The sequence below is a fragment of the Phascolarctos cinereus genome, unplaced genomic scaffold (assembly GCF_003287225.1).
Source record: "Phascolarctos cinereus isolate Bilbo 61053 unplaced genomic scaffold, phaCin_HiC Scaffold_726;HRSCAF=1367, whole genome shotgun sequence".
Classification (NCBI taxonomy): Eukaryota; Metazoa; Chordata; class Mammalia; order Diprotodontia; family Phascolarctidae; genus Phascolarctos; species Phascolarctos cinereus.
Genome location: NW_027556098.1, coordinates 425,124,247 through 425,148,828, shown reverse-complemented (window position 1 = coordinate 425,148,828; position 24,582 = coordinate 425,124,247). Strand labels below are relative to the sequence as shown.

The 24,582-nt window shown below is 43.1% G+C and overlaps 1 protein-coding gene across 1 annotated transcript; it reads left to right on the top strand.

Annotated features, from left to right (window-relative positions):
- Positions 1 to 299: 299 nt before the first annotated feature.
- On the top strand, positions 300 to 19,500 carry LOC144454437 (uncharacterized). Its single transcript, XM_078146408.1, is given in 6 exon segments — positions 300 to 400; positions 3,569 to 3,651; positions 11,497 to 11,623; positions 15,250 to 15,450; positions 18,027 to 18,509; positions 18,512 to 19,500. Coding segments are annotated over 5 exon segments (1,803 nt in total). The 5' UTR covers positions 300 to 400; positions 3,569 to 3,573; the 3' UTR covers positions 19,426 to 19,500.
- Positions 19,501 to 24,582: the final 5,082 nt, after the last annotated feature.

The window sequence follows — 24,582 nt, the reverse complement described above, 5'->3', positions numbered from 1 at the left end:
GGGACTCCTCGGGGGAGGGGAGGGCCACGAGGACCAAATCCCAGGCGGGGACCAGAGGGAGAAGCCGAGAGCGTGCGCACTCGAAAAGGTTTGATTTCTCAACGCGTGTGCAGCAGGGTGAGCATTCTCTTTAAGGGACCGAGGTCCCTGAAGTTTGCTTTCGAAGTGCGGACGCGCAAAATCATAAGCTTTCCATGCCGTCCCAAACGCCAACCTCGAGCCGGAAGTGACGTACCTCATCCTCGGCTCTGAAGCAAAGGGCTCAGCGCTCAGCCCTGGGCGCATGCGCGAGAAATAACTTCTCAGCCGGACTTCCGACTTCCGGAATACGTCCGCTTCCCAGAAGCTCCCCTGGCCTGACCTTCGTCCTTGGGGGCCGTGCGGACTTCAGGTTTCGGAGGTAAGTAGGGGCGGCCCAGGTGCGTCCTTCTCCTTCCCTGCGGCCGTACGTGGGTGTGCATGCATGTGTGTCAGTGAGCATGCGTGTGTGCGTGCGCGTGCATGAGCATGTGTGCGTGCATAATAAGTGGGTGCGGGGGTCGGGGGAGGCGTGCCCTTCCCGAGTGTCCCCGGGTCATCATTGTGCTCCTTCAAAGGAGGGAGGAGGGAGGGCTTCTTTGGACTCCTCCGCCTCAGAGCCAGCTTGGCCTCCCGGCATCGGCCTCTTTCACGCCCTTTCTGCATTTGCAAACACTCAGGGATGTCTGACGTCAAGAGTTCCCTCTCTGGTTCCTTTCTGGCTTCTGGCTTCCTTGAATTTCTGGACACCGATATTGCACGCCCTCTGTCCAGATGAAGCTGCTGTGGCCAGGGTGGCCAGTAAGAAGTAGCAGCTTTCGCCATCCTCCCTCCTTCTCACTTTGAAAGAGCTTCTTGATTCACTTGTGAGATGCTCTGCCAAAAAACCCTCCTTCTGTCCCTGGTCAGGTATACTCTCACGAGCTTTGGGGGGAGCGAGTTGTTTATTGGAAAGAATTCTGTTTGAGATACTTACAATCCATCTGGGAAGAGAGGCCCAGGTGGCCATGGAGGCAGAGAGGTCAGGAGCAGTCCTGCTTAGGCAGTGCTTCAGCACCCCTGGACAGTGCCTGGCCCAGGCACTTACCTAAAGGTGCTGTGTTCCATTGAAAGCATAGAGATAATTGAGGCTGGATGAGGGCTGTCAGAACCGTGGACAGCGCCTGGACCAGCCTCTTGGCAAAAGGTGCTGTATTCCATTGAATGCATAGAGGTGATAGAAGCTGGATGTAGATAGATGACTGTTGTGCCCATGAAGGTGGAAGCAGTCCGTAAGTGTTCAGAGAGAAGCCAGCCCAGGCCAGAGCATTGGGGTTGGTAGTAGGCCACGCTTTCTGCTTGGATGATTTCCTCAGCTCCCCTGGGCTCCGCCATGTCTGCTGTAGCCCTCCTGTCTCTTCTTGGCTCCAATCTTGGCATCTCACACCCACCTTGTGCAGGACAGGACACCTCTACTTGACCTGCAAGGCTTCCTCATGGCATCCAGGAGAAATGCAAAGAAAGCCATCTGCTGGCATTTCCCTGGCAGACTCTGGACTGCCCTTCCCACACCTACTCACCTTACTAGGCATTCTCTTTGTTTCTGTGTTCTGTCTACTTGTGAGTGGGTATCCTGTTTCCCTCAGTGGAATGGAAGACCCTTGAGGACCGGGGACTGATCTCATTTTTGTCTTTCTGGCCCCGAACCTCACACAGTGGGTACTTGATAGATGCTTTTGAATTGGTTCCTCCATTAGGAGCAATCTTCTTAGTACCAGGAAAGCCAGAGTGTCATCTCTGAAACCAAAGGATGACCCAGTATCTCAGAGGAGGGAGGGTTTATCATTGCTAGAACCTGTGGAGAAGCAGCAGGGTGGTGCAGTGAATGGAGCCTTGGAACTGGAGTCAGGAAGACCTAAGTTCAAATCTGGACTCAGATACTTAGCTGTGTGACTCTGGGCAAGTCACTTCACCTGAGTTTGCCTTGGTTTCCTCAACTGTAATGTGGGGGTGAAAACACCTTGCTCCCAGGGTTGTTGTGAAGAGCAAATGAGATCATATTTATAGAGCACCTGGCACAGTCCTTCACACATAATAGGTGCTTAATCAATGCTTATTCCCTTCCCCTTCTCCCCAGAGAAGTGAGAAGAGGTCACTAGAGTTAGTAGTCTGTTTAGAGCTTGAATTCAGATAGAGATGAGTGTTGTGGTCACAAACGGGATTTCAAAGGAAGTGGGAGGAAATGCAAGCAAGGAAGGGCAGATTGTCCCTTCTAGAAATTAAACTGCAGAAAAGAAGAGAGATATAGGGCAATCTGATGAGAAGTTGGTAGGAACAATTCGTAATTGCCTAAGGATGAGGGAGATGGAGGCATGTTTGTAGCAACAGGGAAGGAGCCAGTGGATAAAACAAGACTGAAGATCTCCTGAGTCTGTGTGTGTGGGGAGGGGTGGAGAGAGCTTCAAAAAAGCATAATGTTGGGGCATCTAGGTGATGCAGTGGATAGAGCACCAGCCCTGAAGTCAGGACTACCTGAGTTCAAATCTGGCCTCAGACCGCACACTTGACACTTACTAGCTGTGTGACCCTGGGCAAGTCACTTAACCCCAGTTGCCTTAAAAAAAAAAAAAAGAAGAAGCATAATGTTCACTAGTCATCCCAGCCAGGTTTTCCCCTGTGAACCTCAGAATTTCACTCGTTTTTGCCTATGGGGCTAATGGAATATCACTAACACCAGCAGCAATCACTCTTCACCATATATAGTAGAGCAGCTAGAGGATAACTTTTAACTTATTTCTCTTTTGAAAAAATGGAATAAATCAAAGAAAATTCACAAGAGTGTATAAAGTCAAGACAACTCTCATCAGTGAGGCCCAGGGACATGCTCAGTTCTTGGCCTCATTGCACCACCCTGGTTTTCAGGTTTCTGCTTCTCCCATCACCAGCTCCCTCTTTTTCCCGCTTCTTTATTGCCTTCTCTATCTCCCAGCCCTCAAAGGAGGAGGCCTCTAAGACTCAGCCTGGGACTTTCTCTCTATACCAGGGGTTCTAAGCCTGGATTCCATGGACTTTTAAAAATTAGGTATTTTGGTAACTGCCTTTCATTGTAATTGGTTTGCCTTACAATTCTATGTATTTTATTGCCAACCTTAAAACTGTGCTTCTAAGAAGGTTGTTTCTAGGCTTCACCAGACTGACTGCCCATGGGGCCTAAGACACAAAAAAATGCTAAGAATTCCTTCTCTGCACTTTTCCTTGTGGGGATCTCCCTCTTTTCCATGTCTGAGTTATCACTTCTCTGCAGATGATTCCCCAGTCTGTAACTTCACCTCCAACCTCTTTTCAGAGCTCTCTGACCTTAGGGCTGTCTCTTCTAAGAGAGAGGGAGAGAGAGAGAGAGAGAGAGAGAGAGAGAGAGAGAGAGAGAGAGAGAGTTTGTATATACCCATGCACATGTGTACCTGCTTCCTGGGTGATGGAGTACTTCTAGCTACTGTTAGGTGGTGTCTTGCCTAATTGGTTCAGAAACTGAAAAGTCAGCCCCCAACTTCCTTACTCTCTCTTCCCACAGGCCTGATGTCTCTTGATTGTATCCAAGTGGGGAGCTCAGAGGAAGATGGAGCATCCACCAGGGGTCTGTTGGCCCTGGGAGAGGTGAGTTGGGGTCTCCTCTCTCCCTAGGACACTCTCATTGCCATGGCCAGGCTGCCATCCTGAGGCTCTTGCACGTGGCTGTCAGTGAAGAGAACTAGCTGCTGAGTAGCTGGACTTGACCTCTGGCTGTGAGTGTACCTCTGAGGCCCCTTCCTGGCTCTGGCAGTGAGGGAAGGTACCTGGAGGTCATCAGGTCCAACTCTCTCTCCTTAGTCTGGAAACTGAAGCCAGGCAGGGAGTGTCATTTACCCAGAGTCCACCAGGAGGTCAGTAGCTGTGCTGTCTCAGGCTGAATGTGGGCTCTGAGGAGCTGTGTCAGAATCCTGGCTCTGCTGTTTATTTGCTGCATGACCTGTGACAAACCAGATACCGTCCAGGGGCTGCAGTTTTCTCATCTGCACACTAGGGGGATTGGACTAGGTGACCTCTAAGTATAAATGCCTATTCCTGTGGTCCCAGCTCTCCTGTCCTCCGAGTACTGGGCAGTCCCCTCTCCATTTGCCAGGTCACCATTTCTTTCCCCTGTCTCCAGAACACTTTCACATACAATTTTTTTTCTTTTTCTTTTAAAAATAATTCTTTGCTGATATTTTCTGTACCATACATCATTATAGTATCATATATTTCCCTCCCCAAGAGCCATCCTATATGACAAATAATAGAGGTTTTTAGAGAGAAAAAAAATTCTATACAGTTGATCAATTAGTTGAGAAAGTTTGAAAAAATGTGCTCTGTGTAACCCCTGTGGACCCCCACCCTCCATAAAATGGTGACTTGAGGCTGTCTTCTCATCTCTCTTCATTCCAGTCTCACTTGATCTTTAAAATTTTGTGTTCACTTTTGATTTTTTGTCTGTCATTGTTCTTTCCATTTACATTGCTGTAGTTCCTGTGTAGATTGTCTTCTTGGTTCCACTGACTCCTCTCTGTGTCAGTACATGTGGATATTTCCATGCTTTTCTGTAGTATGATCTTTAATATTAAGGTCCCATGACCATTTAGAATGTATTGTGGAGTGTGGTGTGTGGTGCTTGTCTAAGCCTCATTTCTGCCAGGCTGCTTTTTCTCAGTAGTTTCTATCAAACAGGGAGTCTTTTTCTAGATAAGTTATATTTTCCATTTTATCCAACACTGGGTTGTAGAGTGATACTGTTTCTGAAGCTCCCTTCTCTAGGCTGTTCCACTGCTCTAAGTCTACTTTTTATCTAGGACCAGAGAGTGCTGCTGCTGCTGCTTTATTGTAAGATAGTTGGAGGGCTGGAAGTGCTGTTCACCCTCTGTCCTTGCTTCCTTTCATCATTTCTCTTCACATTCTAGATTTGGTTTTCTGAGTGAATTTTGTTATTATTTTATCAAGCTCTATACTGTGTCCTCTTGTAACTGATTAATATAGCATTAAAAGTATAAACTAATTGTGGTAGTATTATCCTTTTTATTATTTTGGCATGGCCTAGCTGAGAGCCCTGAATAATCTTCCAGCAATTTAGGTTGTCCTTCAGTTCTTTCATTTTTTTTTTTTGGTGAGGCAATTGGGATTAAGTGACTTGCCCAGAGTCACACAGCTAGTGAGTGCTATGTGTCTGAGGCCAGATTTGAACTTAGGTCCTCCTGACTCCAGGGCCAGTGCTCTATCCACTGCACCATCTAGCTGCCCCTGTCCTTCAGTTCTTTAAGAAGTGCTTTGTAATTAAATCTACATGTCTTTTGTGTGCTTTTTGGGGTTGCTCCCCAAATATTGTATGCATTCTGTAATTGTTTGGGATGGAGTTTCCCTTTCTATTAGTGTTTCTTGTGTTTTGTTCTTATTATCTTAAAATGCTATTAGTTTTTGAGGATTTATTTTTTAACCTGCCACTTTGCTTAAGTTATTGTCTCGGTTAGTATCTTTGCTGATTCCCTAGGGTTTTCCAAATAAACCATCATATCATTAGCAGACAGGGATTGTTTTATCTCCTCTTTACCTATCCTTATTCCTTTAATTTCTTTCTCTTCTCTTATTTGCTATCACTCACATTTCCAGCACTATATCAAATAATAGGGGGCAGAGTAGGCATACTTGCTTCATTCTCATGTTTATTAGAAAAAATTCTCATGTATCCCCATTTCACACGGTACTTGATTTCAGTTTTATGATTTTTTTTTTAAATATTCCTTTAGGCCTATGCTTTTTGTTGGATGTTTAGCTTTAAAAGTGTTGTACTTTATCAAGGACTTTTTTGCATCTGTCAGGATGATCATGTGGTTTCACATATTTGGGGTTTTAATATGGTTAATTATGCTCATTGTTTTCATCATGTTGAACTATCCTTACATCCCTGATATAAATTGCATGTCTGGTATAAATTCAAGTTGAGTATAACAAATGATTTCATGGATAAATTGCTGTAATCTGTTTGATAGGATTCTGTTTAAAATTTTTGAGTTAATATTCATAAATATATTGGCCTATGGTTTTCTTTTCTTGTTTTTATCTTTCCCTGGTTCAAGTATTAGTGGTATATTTATCTCAAAAAAAAAAGGATTCTGGTAGAGTCTTTCTTTCTCAGATTTTGAGAATACTTTGTAAAGTATGGGTACTAAGTATTCCTTAAAAGTGTGATAAAATTCTCCAGGAATCCATCAGGTCCAGGGCTTTTTGGTAGTTCCTTTACAGCTAGATCTGTTAACTTTTCTGAGATTGGGTTATTTAAGATCTCTAGCTGATCTTCTGATAGTGTGGGTATTTTGTATTTTTGAAGGTATTTCTATATTTCTTTCGGGTTTCAGTTTTGTTAACATCTTTATTATTGTTTAGTTGTTTGCAGGTGTATCTGACTTTTTGTGAACCCATTTGGGGTTTTCTAGGCTAAGATACTGGAGTGTTTGCCATTTCTTTCTCTAGCTCACTTTGCAGATAAGGAAATGGAGGCAAACAGAATTAAGTGACTTGCCCAGAGTCACACAGCTAGTAAGAGTCTGAGGCCAGATTTGAACTCAGGAAGATGAGTCTTCCTGACTCCAGGCCCCAGCCCTCTACCCACCCTACCACCTAGTTGCCCTTTGTTGGCATAACTATGCATAATATGTTCAGCTTTAAAAAATTTCCTTTTGTTTCCTGTGATTTCACCTTGCTCATTTGCTATTTTATTGATTTTATTTTCTGCGCTCTTCTTTTTAATCAAATTAGCTAAGGGTTTATAAACCAATTATCAGTCTTTTCAAGAAACCAGCTTTTAGTTTTAGTTTGATCATTTCTGGAGGGGGTTGTTTCAAATGCATCTGCTCTAATTTTTAATATCTTCTTTTGTGCTTATTTTAGGCTTATTTGTTAATTCTCTAATTTTTTGAAGTGCACATTCAGTTCATTAGTTTATTTCTTTTTCTCTTTTGTTAACATATCAATGTAAGGATAGGATTTTTCCCCTGAGGACCACTTTAGCTGCATTTTAGAAACTTGGGTGTGCTGCTTCATCTTTAGCATTTTCTTTTACATAGTTATTCATTATTTCTGTGGTTTCCTCTTTTAAAATTTTTTTTTCATTTATTTATTTTGAACATTCATTTAAAAATTTTTTCAGTTCCAGAGTCTCTTCTTCTCTCCATACCCAATGAGAAGACAGGCAATATGATACCAGTTATACAAGTGATGCTATGAAAAACATATTTCTCTTTTACCCATGTTGCCAAAAAAATTTTTTTTTCAAGGCAAGAAATATAAAACAATATCCTTCAATCTGCTCTCAGAGTTCATCAGTTATTTCTCTGGAGGAGGATAGCATTTTTCATTATGAGTCTTTTGCAATTGTATTGCATCATTGTATTGATCAGAGTAACTAAGTCTTTCACATTTGATCATCATTACAATGTTGATGTTAATGTGTACAATGTTCTCCTGGTTCTATTCACTTCTCTGTGCATCAGTTCATATAAGTCTTGCCAGGTTTTTCTACAAACCTGCTCATCATTTCTTATAGCACAATAATGTTCCATCACAATCTACAGTTTGTTCTTTAGTCTGCTCATTATTTAAGATTTCATTGTTAATTCTCCATTTGGGTCTGTGTGTTTTGTTTATGATCGCTAAACCAATTTATATTCTTATTACATTATGGTCTAAAGGATGTATTGACTATTTTTGCCTTTTTACATGTGTTTGCAATATCTTTGTGCTTTAGTACATGGTCATATTTTGTAAAAAGGTCCATATGATTAAGAGAAATATGTACCTTCTCTTGCTGTCCCATTTAGAAGAAACCAAAAGTCTTTTAATTCTAGTTTCTCCAGAATTTTGTTCACTTCCATATTTTCCCTTTTGTTTATTTTTCAATTAGTCTTATCCCAGACTGATAGAGGGATATTGAAGTCTCCTGTCACTGTTGCATTACTGTCTGTGTCTTATTGAAGCTCTGATAATGTTTCTTTCATGAATTCGGATACTAAGGCATTTGGAGCATATCGTTAGTGATATTGGTTTATTGTCTGTGGTTCCTTTTAGCCTGGCATAGTTTTTTTGTTTATCCCTTTTTATTTTTGGAATGTTTGTTTTTGCTTTGGCTGCTAGCATGATAGCATCTCTCGTCTTTTTGGATTTACCTGATTCATAGTAAAAATTTTTTTCCATCTCCTTTTATTTTGTGTATGTCTTTGTTTTTTAAATGTGTTTCTTTTAAGCAACAGATTGTGGGTTTTGTTTTCTTATCTGACCTATCACTCTTTTTTGTTTTATTGGATTACTTGATTCATTTACATTTAAAATTAAGAGTTAGGTAACCTACCATTTTCTTCTATCTCCAAGACTGGGTTTTTTTTTAAGTTTTGATTTTCCCCCCAGTCTGCTGTAAATAAAATATTTTGTTTCTTAAGTTACTTTACTTTTGTCTTTTTTTTTTAAGGTGGCCCTGCTCCCTGGCTCTTTTCCCCTTACCCCTGATCCCCTTCTTAATTGCTCCCCCTTTCCCTTTAGGTTTTTTTTTAGTTCCTCTATCCTACTTTTATATGATTATCTATTTCTACCCCCTCTTTTTTCTCTGTCAGATTCCCCCTTCCTCCCTGCCCCTTCAACTTGTCTTGTTCATTAGTTCTTTTAATTTTACCTTTTGCACCCCTTTCAAAAAAGAATTTCTTTCATTCCCTTCACTATCTATCTTCTCTTTCTGTTTACTCAGGTACCCCTTCTCAGATTCATGACCCCTATAATCTTCTGGTCTCTCTCTTTTCTCTGTAGTCATCTCATCAAAGTTTCCAGGGTGTCCATTCTAGGCTATGCTTTCTGGGCACTTTCTGCCACTGCTTGGAAGAGCTTCCCCCAGGGATCCTCTTTTCTACTGTGCCTCACTGTCAGAACAATGTCACTTACTGCAGGCATCAAAGAGGACACTGTCCCATAGTCAGGTAACCTTGCCCTCATCTACCGTCCCCTTCCTTGTTAATCTTTTTTTTCCCCTATGTTTACTTGGAGATCTCCCTAAGTGGAGCATTCTCTTCCCTCTCCTCAAGGAGACATTTGCCCCCAGGAGTTCCACCTCCTCCCTTACCAGGGCAAGGGGACTTTTCAGGCACCAAATCCCCTAGGCCTCATCCAGTAAAAAGAATTCATCAGGAAAATGCCCTTCCACCTCCAATGTAAGGCCTTCTTCTGTTTGCTTCCTTTCCAATCATTCCTTTCCTCCTCATCCACTCCCCTGCAGGCTCTTCTGCTCTTTGCTAGCACTTGATTTGACCCCAGTTCATTACTCCCTCCTTTTTTATTCCCCTGTTCCTTTCCCCACCTTCATGTACTCTCCCGTGTTGTAAAAATAGTCCCACAAAAGAAGCCTCAGTTCACCTTTGGAGTGTATTGCCAGGTTCTGTCCACCTCTTCACTGATTCCTGTCCCAGACTTCTACCTTCACCCAATCTGCTTGTGTGCATTTAGAAAGAAGTCTCTTCCTGGTCTCTCTCTTATCCTCTGTTGCTATTGTTTTTCTTACCTGATGCATTTATTCATTCTTCCTGCATTTCTGTTGTTTGGGGTGTTCAGAAGCTAATAACCTCTTTAGTCCAGGTTTTCTTTCTAAGAATGTTTCAAACTTTTCTTTCTCATTTAACATCCCTCTTTTGTCTCATGGTTAAGGTCACATTTGCAGGATAGGTCATCCTGGGCTGCATCCTGAACTTTAATGCTCTTTGGATCATATACTTTCTTTCTCTTTTCCATTTTCTAATGGATGAGAAATATTCTTGTGTTATTCAAATTTGCTTTGTATTTGAAGGTCTTTCTCCTGAAGACTTTCAGAACTTGTTGATTCTGAATTGGATTATTAAATGTAACCACTGTGTCTCTTGGAGTTTGCAGGTTGGGTTGGTTGGGTTTGTTTTATTTTCCTGCAGGCAATATGTGAAGTCTTTCCATTGGAATTTCATTTTCTATGTTTAGAAGTTCTGGATGGTTCTGTTCTATTATTTATTTCATTATGGTGTTAAGTTTTTTGTCCTGTCATGTTCTTCTGGGAGGCTTCTTAAGATCTTTAGCTTGCCTTCATCCATCCTATCTTAATGTTTTGCTTACATAGTGAGCATTTTTTCTTTCAGTATTCTTATTTTTTTCTCCTCTACTTCTAGATTGTCTTTCATGTCTGTGCATTTGCATTCCTAATCTATTGTTGTCTCTTTAGTTTCTTTGGAGAGGCTTGCCATGGCAGATTCAAGGTTTTCTATCCTTCTAGTTTTGCTGTGCAGGCCAGAAATTCTGCCCTCATAGTTCTTATTTTTTGTTTTAAACACACAGAATCAGAATGCTGTGGCTCTATGTCCTCAAATTCCACAGATTCCACTGTCTCTTTATTCTGCAGTATTTATTCATGATACCCGAACACATTTACCAGATATGGAGGCCAGATTTCCTTCTGTTGTTACTGTTTTTCCTATTGACTTATCTGTTTATGTTCAGGGTCTTTGAGATTTCTTCTTCCTGAAATCTTAGGTACTCTCTGTCTTCTCTCCCCCTGCCCCCACCTCCTTAATTTCTTTATTTTTCATTTCTGACTCTCTCTGCTCTGCTTGTGGTTTCCTTGGGGGCTAGATCTCTAAGCATCTCAACCTCCTTCCACTCTGCCCAAATGGATTTTGGGATGGTCACAATTGGCCCCAGCTGGATGCTGGGCTCTTTCCTTTAGGCTTGGTGGAGTGATGCACAGGCCTATTTTTTCATGGTCTCCTATCCTGGTGACTTTTCCCATTCTCTGTTCCTTAGCTCTCCAGCTTAGCAGTGGAAGGTCAGAGCCTGCTTTCCTTGCATGAACAGTTCAGAGCTTTGCAGCACTGGTGCTTCTTGGTTGCAGCTCCTGGCAGGCTTTTGCTCCTGAAGGGTTGTGATTAAGCTGGCTGTTGAGACTCAAGATAACCTACACAGCCTGCAGCTGAGGTCTTCATAGTACTGGAAAAAGGGAGGGGGAACAGGGATGCAGGGGTAGGATTTGATGTAAGCCAGTTGTCATGTCCTTGGGTCTGCTAGTCCAGCTTCATTGCCAGTATTGTGGGAGGTAGCAAAGGAGTCCTGAATGAGCCTAGGGGCATTAATTGTCAGTGTCTGGGTTTGAGGGGTTTTGTTTTTTGCCTTGTTTTAGATTCTTGTTGTCTTAGACCATGGAAACAGCTTAAGTAGCTTTATTTTTGGTGCATAATTTGTTTTGGGAACATTTGAGAGGTTGTAGGAGCTGGAGGAAGATATCTAGCCCACCATTTTAGTGCTCATGTGACCAAGAAGTCATCTACATCCATTCTGTATCCATTACAGGCCCTTCCCCAGTGCCAACATTTCCTTCTCTGTCCACCAGGGCTGTATAAGAATATGGCATGTGGGCCAGCATGAGTGTGTTTGGTGTTTCAGGAAGCAGTGACCTTTAGGGATGTGGCCTTGGACTTCACCTGGGAGGAGTGGGGATGCTTGAGCGCTGCTCAGAGGGAGCTCTACAGAAATGTGATGCTGGAGAACTACAGGAACCTGGTCTCCCTGGGTAAGGATGCTTCTGCTTGGGAACTGGGGTCTGCCCCTGGGGAATCAGGTCTCTTGGATGTGAAGTACAGACCTGTAGGATCGCTTCATTGGCTCAGCTGAGGGGCTTCTGAAATCAGGGGTTCTTGTTCTCTTTTAGGCCTAGAGACAGGGCCTGTCTTCACCTTCCCTGGGCTCTTCTTGGTCAGGGGGACTCCCCAAGATGCTCCTGTAGAGAGTTCCCTAGGTAGGAGTTACTTCTCTAGTACTGGAAGGACCATTGGAGGTCATCCGCTGCAAACCTTTCATTGTAAGTGGAAGAAACTGGCCCAAATGTTGGGAAGTGATAGATGCAAGGTCACCCTGCAAGGGAACATTAGATTGGGGACTTGAACTGGGATCTTTGTAGTCCCAGCCCAGGATAATTTTTGTTGGCAATCAATCAAGCAAACATACATTTGTTAAGTGCCTACTGTATACCAGGAACTGTGCTAAGCAGCAGGTGTACAGAAAGAGGTAAAAGACAGTTTCTGCTCTCAAAGGGCTCACAGTCTAACAGGGGAGCCAACATGCAAATAAACATATACAAATCAAGTTCTGTGTAGGTCAAATAGGAAATCATTAAAAGAGGAAAAGCCCTAGAATTAAGAGAGGTGTGAATGGGCTTCCTGTGCATGGTGGGTTTTTAGTTGAGACTTGAAGGAAGCCAGGGAGGTCAGTGGTCTGAGGAGAGGAGGAAGAGCATTCCAGGCCTGGGGGACAGCCAAAGAAAATGCCAGGAAGAGAGAGATGATCTTATTTGTAGTTTAACCAGGAGGTGATGTTCACTGGGTTGAAGAATAGGTATAGGGGAGTGAGTTGTAAGAAGAGGGGAAGGTCGTGAAGGGCTTTGAAGGCCAAGAAGAGAATTTTGTATCAGATCCTAGAGGCAAAGGAGGTCATTGACTGGGGTTGGGGGGGGGGTTGATGTGATCAGACCTATGCTTTAGGAATATGGGGGATGGATTGGAGAGAGGTGGGTCTTGAGGAACGTAGACCCCAGCAGCCATTGCAGTAGCCCAAGGTGAGGAGGGCCTGCACCAGTGTTGGGGCAATATCAGAGGAGAGAAGGAGGCATATTAGGGAGATATTACAAAGATGAAGTCAACAGACCTTGGGACATGAGAGATACTGAGGAATTCAGGCTGGCTCCTAGGTTGTGAGCCTGGGGATTGAAAGGATAGTGGGAGGGAGAGTTTAAATGGAAAGATGATGATACCTGTTTGGGACATTTTGAATTTAAAATGACCATGGCCATCCTGTAAAATGATCTGGAGAAGAAAATGGCAAACCACTCCAGTATCTTTGAAAAGAAAACCCCAAATGGGGTCATAAAGAGTTGGACATGCCTGAAAAATGACTGAACTAGAAAACTGGACATCTAGTTCAGGATGTCAGAAAGGGAGTTGGAGAATAACAGAGAGACTGGGGCAGGAAAGGTCTATTTGAGAACCATCAGCAGAGATGATAATTAGATCCATGTGAACCGATGAAACCCCCAAGTGAAGACGTATGGAGGGAAAAGAAAAGAGGATCCAGGACAGAGCCCTGAGGGACACCCAAGGTTAGAGGGCATGAGCAAGGCAAAGGAATCAGAGAAGGCAGGGTCATGTACTTAGGAGGAGGAGAACCAGGAAAGAGCAGTGTCCAGAAAACCTGGAGAGAAGAGAACATCTATAAAGGGGGGTAACCAGTGGTGCTGGAAGCTACAGAGAGGTCAGGAAGGATGAGGACTAGGGAAAGGCCATTGGCTTTGGCCACTAAGATATCATTAGTCACTTTGGAGAGCGCACTTTCAGTGGAATGATGAGGTCAGAAGCCAGATTATAAGGGGTTAAAAAAAGTAGGAGGAGAGAAAGTGGAGGCACATTTGGTATCCTTTGAAGCCTTTTTGAGGAGTTTCACTGTCAAGGGCAAAAGAGCTATAGGACCATAATTACTGGGGATGGAGTAATCAAAAGAGGAGTTTTTGAGAGGTCAGCCTTGGTCTGGAATCAGGCCACCTCATCATGTGAAACGGGGGAAGGACGGGAGAGGCAGAAGGCCCTGAGTGATGGAAGGTGCGGAGAAGGATCTCAAGGTAAATGGCCTGTTTTTTTCTGTAAAATGGGAGGCATGGTCTCAATGGAGAGTAGGAGGAAGGGGAGCCATGGGAGATTGGAGGAGAGGTGAAAAGGTTTCGAAGAGCTGTTATGCAGACGGGGACAGGGGGTTGATAAGGGAGGTAGAGTAGGATTGCCTCACAGCAGTGAGGGCCCAGATGAGGCTGTGTAACATAAATTTGTAGAAGACCCAGTCAGAATGATTGCATAATTTTCCCTATCTTTATTTAGCAGCAAGTGTTGTAGGAGCAAAAGTGACAAATGGTTGAAATGATCTAAGGCTGAGGCTCTGCTGGGTGTAATTGGAGATGTCATAAAGGCGCTGGGGTTCAAGAGAAGAGTGCAGTGTAGTGTTGTACTGGTTCACCGAGGGGTCAGGGTGTGGAGAAGAGGAGAGGGAGATAGCCTGGGGGAGAGTTGAAGGGTCAAGGGTTCTGAGATTTCGGTGTGGATGAAGAATAGGGCTGTGTAAAGGGAGAATGAGGGAGAGGTGAAAAACCCATAAATAATGGTAAGATAAGGGGATTTCAGAATTCTGGACCATAGAAGTAGCACACTGGTTGGTGATGGCAAGATTAAGGGTATGACCATCTTTGTGTGTGGCTGGGATAGGGTGGAGGTGGAGGATGAATGGTTAGTTTGAAAGAGAGGCATTATTTATTTGGAATCACCTACTTTGAGGGCCTGAGTTGGGAAGGAAAGAAAAATTGTAAGCCAGGTATCAGACTCATTTAGGAAGGAAGGGGAGTGATCTGGGGGGTCTGTAGACATGAGCTACCAAGGTTTTTTTTGGGTGATAGAGATTAATCATCTGAACCTCAAAGGAAGAGAGTTAATAAGTGAATGAGGAAGGGGGAGAACCTGGAAGTGCCAATGGGGAGTAAAGAGGATTCCAACTCTTCCCCCATTACCAATGAGCCAATGAGAATGAGAGAAGGGGCAGCCAAGACTGGGGAGGGTGGCCAGGGGGCTGGTTCCTTGTGAGGAGCCTGATTTCAGTAAGAGCTAGTAGATGGAAAGAGTAGGGAAAGACTAGATTGAAGATGAAAGGAACTGTGTTGTTTATGGAGCAGGTATTGCAGAGGGTGCACTGGATGGGGTAGGTGGAGTTAAGAGGAAGCTTTGGGGTGGGAGGGTGGGGGGGATGGGAATGAGGAATGGGGGGAGGTGGAGTGAGTGGGTTTGCATGATGATCTGCAGGAGCCTTCTGGGTCTCCTGGGTCCAAGGTTCCTCAGGGTCTGCCAAGGTCATGTTGTATTTGTGCCAACTAAGACCCAGAGAAGTGATGGCTTGGTGAGCCCTTCTGTGGGCATTTCCAGAGGGGTTCTGTGCTTCTGAGGAGAGCTGGGAGATGACCTGGTTTTGTGACTCTCTCGAGATCACAGAATCACAGCCCCCTGGACCTCATCTCAGTCACTACTCCCACCACAGCTTGCCTCTCTCCTTCCTGACCTTTTTCCACCTTCAGCACATGCAGAGCTATCTCATTTTCTCCCCCATGAGCAGGGCTTCCTGGTCCCAAGCCAGGCCTCATCTCCTGGTTGGAGGGAGAGGAAGAGCCACATCCATGGGATTCACTGGTACATGCTGCCAGAAGCACGTCTTTGTCTAAAGCAGAAAATCCCAGGAGTCAGCTAGGAGCCAGTGGGTGCAGCAGCCCAGCTGGGCTCTTCTGTGTGGCCATCTTTGAAGCGCTGGAGGGTGCAGGTAGGTGTGTGGAGATGACCAGCAGTGGTCACATGGCCAAGTAGGGGAGACTCACTCCCAAAGACTGGAAAGCAGGAACCTGTCTCCCCACAGTTCAGCAAAGCAGTCCTTTCTTCCCCAGTCTTGGGACTCAGAATCAAGGGATAGAAAGGGCAGGGTTCAACTCTGGGAGGACAGAGTTAATGAAACACTAGAACTAATCCTTCAATAGAGGGATGCTTTCCAGGGTAACCTGCTAAGGCCTGCTCTGCCTTGGGAAAGCCTCCAGACCAGGGGTTCTTCACCTCTTTTGTTTCACGGACCCACTGGGCAGCCTGACAAATCCTGTGGACCCTTTCTTGTCTTTCCTTTTTAAAAAAAAATATTTTTAATTGACATTCAATGACGAAGAGGAATTTAATGCATTCTTGAGAAGCCAGAGCTAAATTGAAAAATTGGCTCTCAAGAGAAGCATGAAAAGGTAAACAGGAAAGAGAAATCATAAGGGACTTATTAAAATGGAACTGTTCACATTCCTATGTGGAAAGATGATACTTGCAACTCATGAGACCTTTGTCAGTATTAGGGTAGTTGGAGGGAATATATATAGACAGAGGGCACAGGGTAAGTTGAATATGGAGGGATGATAAAAAAAATAAAATCAAGAGGTTGAGAGAGGAATGTACTGGAAGAAAGAGAAAGGGAGAGGTAGAATGGGGTAAATTATCTCACACAAAGATGCAAGAAAAAGCTTTTACAGTGGAGGAGAAGGTGGGGGGAGGTGAGAAGGAGTGAATGAACTTTACTCTCATTGGATTTGGCTTAAGGAGGGAATAACATACACACCCAATTGGGTATGGAAATCTATCTCACACTACAGGAAAGTAGGGGGGAAGGGAATGAGAGAGGGAGGGGTGATAGGAGGGAGACGGGGAGGCAGTAATCAGAAGCAGCACTTTTGAGGAGGGACAAGTCAAAGGAGAGAATAGAATACATGGGGTATGGGATAGGATGAAGGAAAATATAGGTAGTCTTTCACAACATGACTGTTATGGAAGTGTTTTGCATCCCTGCACATGTATATAGCCTATGTCGAATTGCTTGCCTTCTCAGTGAGGGGGAGGGGGGGAGGGAGGAGGGGAGAGAATTTGGAACTCAAAGTTTTAGAAACAAATGTTAGAAATTGTTTCTGCATGCAACTGGGAAATCAGATACACAGGCAAAGGGGTATAGAAAACTATCTTACCCTAAGAAGGGGATGAGGGGGTTGGGGAAAAGAAGGGAGAACAGATCAGAAGAAGGCAGAATCAGAATTCAGGCCATCGTGGGGTGGAGAGAGGGGATGGATGGGGAGAAAATTTGGAACTCAGAATCTTGTGGAAGTGAATGTTGAAAACTAAAAATAAATAAATAAATAAATTTAAAATTAGAAATTAAAAAAAATTTAATTTATTTGGAGCTAGAAAAGTTTCTTGAGTTTACCACAAACAAATTAAGCAATTTGCTCAGACACACAGTTAGTAATTGTCTGAGGCGGGTTTAAGCCCAAGTGTTGTTGACTTGTGGACCCCTTCTTGGAATAATCTTGAATACGTAAAGTAAATACATAGGGGATTACAAAGGAAATCAATCATATAGAAGGCCACTTTACTTTTAGAAAGTTCACCGATCCTGGGTTAAGAACCCTCTGCTCTGTTCAGAAGAAAAGTAAAAGACAAACCAGTAATTATCAAAAAACTATCCCAGCAGGTAGCCCAGGCCTTCTGTCAGGAGTGATTCAGGCACCACTACCATCACTAGACAGACCATGTTAATTAAGGCCCTGTGATTCCATTACCATTCCTTCTGACATGTTCCCCTGTATGTGCTGAAATCACCTCTTACATCAGCTTCCTGAGGACACATACAGCTCTGCTGGCTTGTGTTTGTATACCAAGCATTTAGCACAGTCCCCTTGCCTCACTGATCCATAATTCTGCAGAGTGGGAGGGCTTTTACCAGATCCCTCATGCCAATGCTACCCAGAGCCCTTCGCACTAATGCCAAGCTTCTAGATGGACAACAAGATATGAGGCCCAGGATGGAGTAGGCCTGCCTGATGAGTTCACACACACCCAGTGGGGATTTCCCCAGCTCTTTATCCTGGACTCTGAAGTTGTGGGAGTCCTTAAGAGTGTGTTCTTCATATAGGGCAGGATGGTCCCTCTGGAGAGGGAACACCTGAATGCACATGCGCACTTCAGCAAGTTCAAGTTCTCTGAGCCCCACTGTCTCCATTTGTCCCATGAGAAGGATGTGACTGCCTGGTGCTTTCCAGCTCTGGCATTCAGTGATTGCTGTCCCATCTCTGCACTGATGCAGGTTTTGAAGTTGAATAATGTCCTTCCCTCTCTGGGATTACATTTTTTAAAGTGTAAAATCTAGAGTTGAAGAGGAGGGTCCCAAGTGCAGCCTGGAGAGGAATGAGATGGAAAGATTCATGATTCTGATACAAGTTTGACTAATAATAAGCTTTTCACAGGACTTTATACATTCTCTAGGATGAGCTTTCTAGCCCTCTGCATTCAACTTCTGTTTCCTTTTTTTTTTTTTCTCAGCTTGGGATACTAAACTCAAGAACCAGGAGTCAACTGAAAAGCAAGATTTAGGATCAGAAGAGACATTAGTGGAAAGACTCCCTGGGGATGTTCTCAGGAACAAAACCTTTGTGGCTGGTCCAATCCAAGAGATCAGGGTATGGAAGCAAATTCAAAACCTGGCAGGGGAGATTCCAAAGCAAATCATTTCCCAGCAAAGTGATTTGAGGCCATTGATTCTGGACTGGAAAACTCCTATTGGGCACAGAGGCCATGAATGTGTTGACATTCGCAAAAAAATCCACAGGAGTACCTGCAGGCCCAAGAGGTCATGCAGTGAGAATGAAGGTGAGGGTCTCCCAGCTTTGATTCCACCTTCAAGTCTGTGTAGGATAGAGAAATCCTGGGATTGTGAGGAGTTTGAAAAGACTTACAGCCAGAATGCAGGGATGATCCAACATCAGAGAATTCACACTGGAGAGAAAACTGAGGAGTCCAAGGAATGTGGAAGAACTTCCAGGAAATCTCCCATCTTACGGAAGACCAGAGAATTCACACTGGAGAGAAACCTTATACATGTAAGGACTGTGGAAAGTTTTTTACCCAGTATTCATACCTCATCAATCATGAAAGGACGCATAATGGAGAAAGACTTTATGAATGTAAGGAATGTGGAAAGGCTTTCAACTGGAAGTCATACCTCATTGGACACCAGAGAATTCACACTGGAGAGAAACCTTATGAATGTAAGGGATGTGGAAAAGCCTTTAGCCATAGCTCAGCCCTTATTGCACACCAGAGAGTTCACACTGAAGAGAAGCCCTATCAATGTAAGGAATGTGGGAAGGCCTTCAAATGGAAGTCAGGCCTCAACCAACATCAGAGAATTCATAGTGGAGAAAAACCATATCAATGTAAGGAATGTGGGAAGGCCTTCAACTGGAAGACACCTCTCATTCAACACCAGAGAATTCACACTGGAGAAAAGCCTTATAAATGTGGTGAATGTGGAAAGGCCTTCAGCCAAAACTCAGCTCTTATTGTACATAAGAATATTCATACTGGAGAGAAACCTTATCAATGTAAGGAATGTGGGAAGGCTTTTCACTTGAATTCACACCTCATTCAACACCAGAGAATTCATACTGGAGAGAAACCGTATGAATGTAAGGAATGTGGGAAGGCCTTTAGCCAAAGTTCATCACTTATTATACACCAGAGAATGCACACTGGAGAGAAACCTTATGAATGTAAAGAATGTGGGAAGGCCTTCAGTAGGAGCTCATCCCTTTTTGAACACCATAGAGTTCATACTGGAGAGAGACCTTTTAAATGTAAGGAATGTGGGAAGTCATTTAATAGGAATTCATATCTCGTTCAGCATCAAAATTCTCATTGGACAGAAACCCTGGAAGTATAAGGAAACACAGGCAGAGTTGTTTAGTATGATGCAGACAGCAGGTCAAAAAGTATAATATATTTGACCATAACAGTGTGTTGAAATTGTAATTTATTCTTGTTCCTTTGACCCTTCTCTCTCTCTCTCTCTCTCTCTCTCTCTCTCTCTCTCTCTCTCTCTCTCTCTCTCTCTCTCTCTCTCTCTCTCTCTCTCTCTCTCTCTCTCTCTCTCTTCTCTCTCTCTCTCTCTCTCTCTCTCTGTCTTTCTCTCTGTCTCTCATACACACACACACACACACACACACACACACACACCCACCAGGTAACTAGTATAAGGTAACAGTAATAGGAAGGAAGATTTAAAAGAAGAACCTAGAAGTCACTTGCAGACTGTTCCATGAATTGAGGATCATAGCAATTACTTGCAAACTGTCTCATGAATTAGTGGAGAACAAGAGCCATTGCCAACTGCCTCATAAATTAACTGAGACCACATCCTAAGACAATGTGCTCAATTCGGGGAGCCAGCTAGGCCTTACTGTAAGGGTCCCTGCATCCTGCTGACTGCCTATGGTCTAGAAGCCTCAGATAAGCTCCAGGCTCCCACCCTTAAGACCAGCAGAACCCCAGCAAATGTTAAATTAATGAACTAACCATAAAGTGTTGCAGATAACTTTGAGGTGGTGTGGCTACGCTAATGAACCAAGAGAAAGGTGGCATGTGTAAGAGTTAGGCCTCCCCCCACCCCCATCACTGAAATCCCACAAAAATGAGATCTCCCACACTTCTGCTCCCCCACCCCCCATACCAGCACTCCTCCATTTGCTGCTGGTCTATGCTGTAGAGTGTTTGCAACTCCAGTCCTCAATTACATAAGTGATCAGTGCCCGCGCACCTCCCCATTGTCTTGCCCACATCTACCTCCCTTAATCACGCCGTCCCATATTCCCAAGCCGTCTGCCTCTGTGCCTTATTAAAGTGTGATTGAAGCATTATTCCCACTTGCTGCTATCATGATCTTTTCCAGTGGGTATCCAAAGACCGTGCCTGCCACCTTTGAACCCCAGATGCCTCCACTGTGGCTCCTCTTTCCTTTAGCTATAAACTGGAAGTGCCAGGACTGGAGTGTCCCCCGCATATAGCTGCCCTTACCATGAACAAGTATGGCACAGTGAATGAGCAAGGGTGGCAGATGAACCTCAGGTCCCTTTATCAAGAGGATATTCCCCTTATTTGGGTCACGGTAAATTCATACATAATTCCATACAGATTAATAATTCCATAAATTCCACATATAAATAATAACAAATGTATAAATAATAAATGATTCTATATAATTCCATGAATTAATACTTCAAGCAGCATTCATAACCAGCACTAAAGGGAACAAAAGAGCTAAAGAGACTATGTTGGTTGCGGCTGTTGACATTAAATGACATCCTTCCTTCTGCTAATTATTGGCCAATATAAAACCCACCAGAAAATGACATTATAGGAGTCAAAATCTGCCCATTAACCACTATCGCTTAACTTTTTAAAGAGAATCTACTTCATACCTTTTGTAGGATGAGGGGAAGCTTCCTGGGGAAGATTTGTCATGTCATGTCATGTCATGTCACGTCAAAAGCAAATATCAGTTTACTAATGTTGGAAAGCTTTCAACTGTAACATATCCCTTGTTGAGGGTTAGTTCATTCAATGGGGAAGATTGGTCAGTATAGTGAGTGTGAGAAATCCTCTAGAGCAGAAAACAAAAACCTGGAAGAATCACATGGGAAATAGACATATGGGAGAAACAAGTCATTGGGATTTACTGTCTTAGTCTGTGTTGAGGAGAAACTTTCTGGCTGGATTAGAGGTAGTGCAATTGAACAGGGCTCCACAGGACCCTTCACTGTCTGGCTTGACTTCCATGAGGCCTTAGGAAAGTCCTTTCACTGTGTGTTTTGGTTTCCCCCTCCAACTACCTGGGTTAGTCATTCTTACACTACCTGTCAGGATCATTATGAAGATCACGTGTGAGAATGCCTCTAATAACAAACCATCATCATCTATGTGTAAAAACAACACAAAGTAGAGAGAGGTATGGGTGAGGGAGAGGTCCAGACAAAATTTCATTAAGAATTTCAGGAAGTAGAGAGCACTTTGAGCTTGATGGATTAGGGAAGGATTGTGGAGAAAGTCCATGTGAGCTGAGCCTTGAAGGAAGAGAAAGGATTCTGAAAGACAGAAGTGAGAAGAGAGTATTCCTGTCCCAGAGGATGGATTCTACAGATCCACAGAAGAACAAGGGAGCATGCTGCACTGGGGGAAAAAGAGACCCTGGATGCAAGTGGAATGTGGAGTGAATCAAGGGGGAAAATAGAATAAAAAATGTCAGAAGCCCCACACGGGCCTCTTGTATTGTTGTTCATTTGCTTTAGTCATGTCTAACTCTTCAGGACTGCATTTGGGATTTTCATGGCAGAGATACTGGAGTAGTTTGCCATTTCCTTCTCTAGCTCATTTTTATAGATGAACAAATGAGGCAAACAGGGTTGAATGACTTGCCCAGGGTCACACATCCAGGAAGTGTCTGAGTCCAGATTTTAACTCAGGGAGGTGAGTCTTCCTGACTCCAAGACCAGCACTCCATCCACTGAGCCACCTAGCTGACACTGGGCCTCCTCTAGGGAGGGCCCAAGCTCTCTTTACAGTATTCTTTCTCTTCTCTCACCTAATGCCATCAGCAAGATGGAATTAACCTAACAGAAAGATGCAAGGCACTGGTCATCTGGTGCCTTTTGAATAGTCCCCAATCATATCTATGCAGCCACAGGCTATTAAAGGGGTTCTCACTTGCCCCACAATTAGATTAGAACCAGTCACAGTGTGTGTCCTCCAGATTTCTTCAGGGAGCTTCCATTACATATGAATTTGCTGAGTGAAGAATAAAGGAGAGTGAAGAGTCAAAGATAACTGAAATTTCAAACTTGGATCTCTGAGAAGGTGATGATACCATCCACAAAAATAGGGGAGTTGAGAGGAGAGGCAAATGGGGGAGGGGGAGAAGAGATGGGCTCCACTTTGGACAGGCTGATTTAGGGTGCCAGTAGGACATTCTTGTGAAGTTCTGCAAGGAGTTGATAATTTGGGACTGAGGTTTAGGAGAAAGCAATTAGTGCCAGATATATAGAATTGGGGATCATTGGTATAGCAATGACCATCGAATCCTTTGGAGTAGAGGAAATCACTAAGGAGTGGAGAACAAGATAAGAACATAGGATAGAGTCGGAAAGCACAGCCATTTTTAGACCCAGCCTACACACTAAAATATGCACACCGAATCTACACATTCTTGTACAATCTACTCAAATCACAAACACAAATCTACAGACAAAAGCCATTTCATTTTTTAAAATATAAAGTTGTAAATTTTGTCTGATCATCCTTGTGTGGTCATGAAATCACCTAATCATAGTTATGGAAGACAATTCATTAAGTTTTCCCACAATTAGGGTCTATGTAAGTCATATCCCTTGACAGTTTATGGCATAAGATGCTGATCTGAACCTATTTTCTGCTAAGCTCTTTCATTTTCCCAGCAGTTGTCCAACTGGGAGTCATCGCTGTCCTTCCTTTCCTCCATAATCTAGGGCCTTGGGTTCATTCCATATGGCATGGCTGGATTCCTTTGCTTCTGATACCCGCTTGTCTTGGCTATTCCACTGGTTGACTTTTCTATTTTTAACCAGTACCAAATGGTATTGATAATGATTTATAATCACTATCTGATAATGCTCATTCTTCTTCATTCCTACTCTTTTATTATTATTTTCCCTGAGATTCTAGACTTTTTGTTTTTTTAAGTTGTGTTGTTTCTATTTTTATGCAGTGAGTCCTTAACTTACTGAGTCTTTATGTATATAATTTTTATTATATTGATGCAGCCAAACCACAACAGTGGATTTGTCTCTGATTATTTGTTTTTCTTTGTTTTTGGATACTATTAGTTTTCAATTAGTCTTAAGTATGTTGTAGACTTTCAGATATTTTATGGATCTTGTTTGTTTTTTTCATGGAATTTCTCATTTTCAAAGACGCTTCCTAAAAAGGTTTTGCACAAATAAAATCAATGCAATTAGAATAAATGAAAATGTTGCATGCTAAAAATATCTTTGTATCAAAAGCCCATGAACAGAAAGAAGTCTGATATCCAAAACACACAGGGATGCCTAAGATACACCCTCCAGTGCATAAGTTGAAAAAGAATAAAAAGAAATCCTTTTTTCTGTTTTTAGAATGTTTATTGATGTTTTGCGCCATCTTCATTTCCAAATATACCCTATCTCATCCTCACTCCATAGAAAGCATAAACGGGGAGAAAAGAATGGAGAAAAAGACACAGATAGTAATCATAAATGTGAAAGTTGAATCGCTATCTTTTCTTTTTCTCTTCTGTTGAGTTTTGTTTCCTCTTTCTGATGGTTCCTCCTATTGGTTTTAATTTTTACTTACAACTTCACCAATGTGAAAATATGTTTAATAGGAATGTAAATGTATAGCCTATATCAGATTGTGTGCCATCTTGGGGAGGATGGTGGGGAGGAACGGGGAGAAAAATTTTAAACTCAAAAGCATATGGAAGTGATTGTTGATAAATCAAAATAAATTAATAAAATTTAAAAATATATATCATCATCATCATCATCACCACCACCACCACCACCGTCATTCTCATCATCATAGCTAGCATTTATTTTATGTTCTAAAGTTTACAAAGTGCTTTACAAAAATCATCTCATTTGATCCTCACAACAGCCCTGGGAAGTAGATGCTGTATCATCTCCAGTTTTACAGATGAGAAAACTGAGGCAAACTTAAATGACTTTCCCAGGGTCATGCAGCTAGTAAGCATAGCTCAAAACAACTGCACAACCTGCCTTTCACCTACACCTTTCCTTTCTCTGAAGCTATAGAGGGAAATAAATGGCAAAACAGGTACCCTCCTTTAGGCTATAGATGGTTGTAGTGGGTAAGAAGCCCACTTAGCTGTTCACAGAGCAGCAGGACTCAGCTTTCCTCCAATCAGGTTGCAGCAACTACAGGCCTGTCTGGCTTCAGTCCAGCTCTTTCAGATGACTCAGGATTTTTCCAGTTGATCAGCTCTCAGCAAAGCAACGCTTCTGTTTTAATCATC